The following is a 4,216-nucleotide window of genomic DNA, read 5'->3' as shown; positions in this document are numbered from 1 at the left end:
GGTCCGTTCGGAATGGGTTTTATATTTTTGAAATTAATTTATGCATATCGGGTCTGGACGGGAAAACTAAGGTCCATTTCGGAACGGGTCCAATTTTTTTGATCCGTGAAGCCTTCTACCATACATTTTAGCTCTGATGACTGCATTCAAAATGGATGTCTGTTCTGGCACACATGAGGGAACACTCTCAATACAAATAAATGTTTTATTAAACTAAATGTTTATTAATCTCTCTCTCTCTCTCTCTCTCTCTCATCTTCATTCCTCTCTCTCTCTCTCTCTCCTTCTGCTCTGCCTGGAGCCTGACACAGTTTGACTAAAGCCTCAACATGCCTGTGGCATCGACTGGCACCGAGCGCGGTGAGTTTTGTTTCCCTCTCCCGTCCTTTCACCCCCTCCATCCCTCCTTTCCTTCCTCCAGCCCCTCAACTTCCTCCTCCCTTACCCAGTCCATCTCCTCTCTCCGTAGCTCTGATAAATGGGGCCGCCCCATGTTCTATATGACACCCACATCCATAAACACACCACACAGCCATTATGACCCACAGTCTCTCAATGCCGCAGCCAGAAAAGGGCTACTTTAATGAAGCCATATAATGTGTCCCCTAAATGGAGATTGAACTGACACTGTTACTTCCTGGAAGTAGACCCATTTTTCACTGCTTGTCCAGACAACTGCATAAGTTTTGGGATTTGGTGGAGGGAGACTTGGGTCACACTTGACATTAAAGGGCATTCTGCAGTTGCTACATCCATTTGTTTACTTATAAATAAATGATATGTACCCATTGATTCTTGAAGAATATAACTTAGAAATGCCTCGTGAGCTTAGTTCAACTGCCGTGCCCCATCACAACCCAAAATAAGCTTGTTTTACTCCAATGTTTTTGAACATAATAACGGTTAAAACTATAATTGTGATATCATGGATGGTCAGTCCTTGCATCCATAGCTCTTTCTATGAATTTGAGAGTGGTTACATTTCTCCTGCCTCGTCCCCTCAGCTTTTTACCGAAACAGTGGTTAGTAAATACTTGTTTTTACTGTTGACTGCCCCTTTAAGATACACAATGTTACCCAGCAGTGATATAGAGAGAGGATACTGTACGAGCACTTGTATTTTCTGTGACAAAACAAAACAAAAAAAAAAAACACAAAATGGACTGTTTTTAATCAATAGCAGAAGATGGTCAACTGAGACCTTGGGCAAACCACGTATGAGATACTATGACATTATAGGATACGGCCATTGATAGCGACTATCTATATGTATATCTATTTTTAAAGTCCTTATATCCTGTACTGGAGGGTGACATGCTAACGACATGTTGATGTCATATAGATGTATGACATTGTTAGTCACTCATAGCTTAGTCACTCATAGCTTAGTCACTCATAGCTGGGTGCAGAAATGCAGAGACAGCATGCAGTTACAAATCTTGTTTAACGGGGGGAGCTTGATGACTGGGCTGTAAATTGAGTTGAAAGTCTGTAAAGCAACGGTTTGCTTCATACATTTAGCTGCATGCTGAAGGTTTTATGAGATGAAGCTAAAACGTATGATCCATTCAAGTTCAAGGTGGTCCGGAAAACCTCCTGAACCTAGGCAGTAGAAATGTGATAACTCCTCCAAAACTTGAACTTCAAGTTTAACTTGCCTTCGCAAAAGGGCGAGTCTTTCCTCTTTCCAAGGGTCAGTCCTGAATTAGTCCTATTTCTCTGTGTGAAGCTGGGTGTAACTCGTTCCTCTGAATCTGTATCTGTGTTTCTGTGTCTCTGTGTGAAGCTGGGTGTAACTCGTTCCTCTGAATCTGTATCTGTGTTTCTGTGTCTCTGTGGAAGAGTTACACCAGCTTCACCAGCGACACAGAAACACAGATACCGATTCAGAGGAATGAGTTACACCCAGCTTCAACCGAGACACAGAAACCAGATTAAGATTCAGAGGATGAGACTACACCCAGCTTCAAAGAGACACAGACACACAGATACGATTCAGAGCAAATGAGATACCCAGCAGCTTCACACAGCGACATACCTAGTCCACAGAGACATGACATACACCAGCTTAACCCAGAGACACCGAAAACACAGATACAGATTCAAGAAATTAGATAAACACCAGCTTTCACAAGATGACACAGAAACAGATCAGAATTCGAGGAATGAGTTTTCCCCAGCTTCACACCAGAGACACAAGACACAGATACAGATTCAGAAGGATGGATTCTACCAGCTTCACACAGAGACACGAAACACCAAGATTAGAAAAGATTGGTTAAAAAAGGACCTGGTTACAAGGAGACCAGAAAACTACAGATACAGATTCAGAGGAATAGAGTTTTCACCCAGCCTTCCACAGAGACACCAGAAACCACAGATACGATTCAGAAAGGAATAGGGTTTATTCCCACGCTTCACACAGAGACACAGAACCTACAGATTAAGAAAAATTGGTTAAAAACCCGGTTACAAAGAGACCGAAAAAACGAATAGATTCAGAGGAATGAGATACGCCAGCTTACACAAAGAGACACAGACAACAGATATCAGATCACGAGAAATGAGATACACCCAGCTCCACACAGAGACACAGGATAACAAGATTCCAAAAAACAAGAAGAGATAGATATCACCAGCTTCAACAGAGAACAGAACACTTGTAGATACAGAGTCAGAGGAAACGGTAACCAGCTTTAAACAGAGACACAGAAACACAGATACAGATTCAGAGGAAATCGAGATACAACCCAGCTCAACACAGAGACACAGATCCAGAGAAATGAGATACACCAGCTTAACACGAGACACAGAACACAGATACCGATTCGCAGGAAATTAGAATACCCCAGCTTCACAAGAGACACGAAACACAGATAACAGATTCAGAGGAATGAGTTTCACCAGCTTCACACAGAGACACAGAAACACCGATACAGATTCAGAGGAAATGAGTACACCCAGCCTTTCACACAGAGACACAGAAACACAGATTAAGAACTTGGGTTAGCACGCCTGGGTTCACAAAGAGACACAGAAACACGATACAGATTCGAGGGAATGAGTTTCACCCAGCTTCACACAGAGACACGAAACAATTAAAAAAGGATCCAGATTAGAGGAATGAGTTTCAGCATGCTCACACAGAGACACAGCCACAGATTACGAAAAATTGGTTACACCTGGTTCACAAAGAGACCCAGAAAAACAGATACAGATTCAGAGGAATGAGATACACCCCAGCTTCACAAAGAGACACAGCAAACACAGATACAGATCCAGAGAAATGAGATACACGCGCTTTCACACAGAGAAAACCACGTGAACCAGATTCAGCGAAATTAGATCCCCAGCTTCACACGAGACACAGACACCAGATACAGATTCAGAGGAACGAGTTACACCCAGCTCACGCAGAGACACAAGAACACAGATACAGATTCCAGAGCAGAACGAGTTCACCCAGCTTCACACAGAGCAATAGGACTGAATTCAGGAACGACCCTTGGAAAGAGAAAGGACTCGCCCCTTTTGCGAAGGCCAAGTTTAAACAACTTGAAAGTTCAAGTTTTGGAGGAGTTAAATCACATTTCTACTGCCTAGGTTCCAAGAGTGTTTCCGACCCACTTAACTTGGAATGGATTGCATACGTTTTAGCTTCATATCTCAATAGAAACCTTCAGCATGCAACTAATGTATGAAGCAACCGTTGCTTTACAGACTTTCCAACTCAATTTACAGCCCAGTCCATCAGCTCCCCCCGTTAAACAAGATTTTGTAACTGTCTGCTGTCTCTGCATTCGCACCCCAGCTTCATAGAGTGAGCTAAGGCAATGAAGTGACTAAGCGACTCGAGTGCAACAATGGCATACATCTATATGACATCAACATGTCCTGTAGCAGTCACCCTCCAGTAGCGGATATAAGTATTAAAAATAGATATACCTATAGGATAGTCGTATCATGGCCGTATCCTATAATGTCATAGTATCTCATACGTGGTTTGCCCAATGGTCTCAGTTGAACCATCTCTGCTATTGATTAAAAACAAGTCCATTTTGTGTTTTTTTTTTTGTTTGGTTTTGTCACAGAAAATAACAAGTGCTCGTACAGTTACCTCTCTCTATATCACTGGGCTGGGTAACAGTGTGTAAGTAACTCTTAAAGCGGCAGTCAAACGTAATAAACAAGTATTTACTAACCACTGTTTCGGTAA

General features: G+C 42.3%; 1 protein-coding gene across 1 annotated transcript in view; it reads left to right on the top strand.

Annotated features, from left to right (window-relative positions):
- The first annotated feature begins 301 nt into the window (after positions 1-301).
- The window catches only part of LOC111981730 (MAGUK p55 subfamily member 2-like), a 17,726-nt gene continuing 13,811 nt past the window's right edge, over positions 302-4,216 (top strand). The window contains exon 1 of the mRNA XM_024013133.2: positions 302-360. Within this exon, the coding sequence (XP_023868901.1) occupies positions 330-360 (31 nt within the window). The 5' untranslated portion in view covers positions 302-329. The remainder of the gene's footprint in view (positions 361-4,216) is intronic.

Source organism: Salvelinus sp. IW2-2015, linkage group LG20 (assembly GCF_002910315.2).
Source record: "Salvelinus sp. IW2-2015 linkage group LG20, ASM291031v2, whole genome shotgun sequence".
Classification (NCBI taxonomy): domain Eukaryota; kingdom Metazoa; phylum Chordata; class Actinopteri; order Salmoniformes; family Salmonidae; genus Salvelinus; species Salvelinus sp. IW2-2015.
The sequence above is the reverse complement of the archived record's forward strand: the minus strand, read 5'-3'. Positions and strand labels throughout refer to the sequence as shown.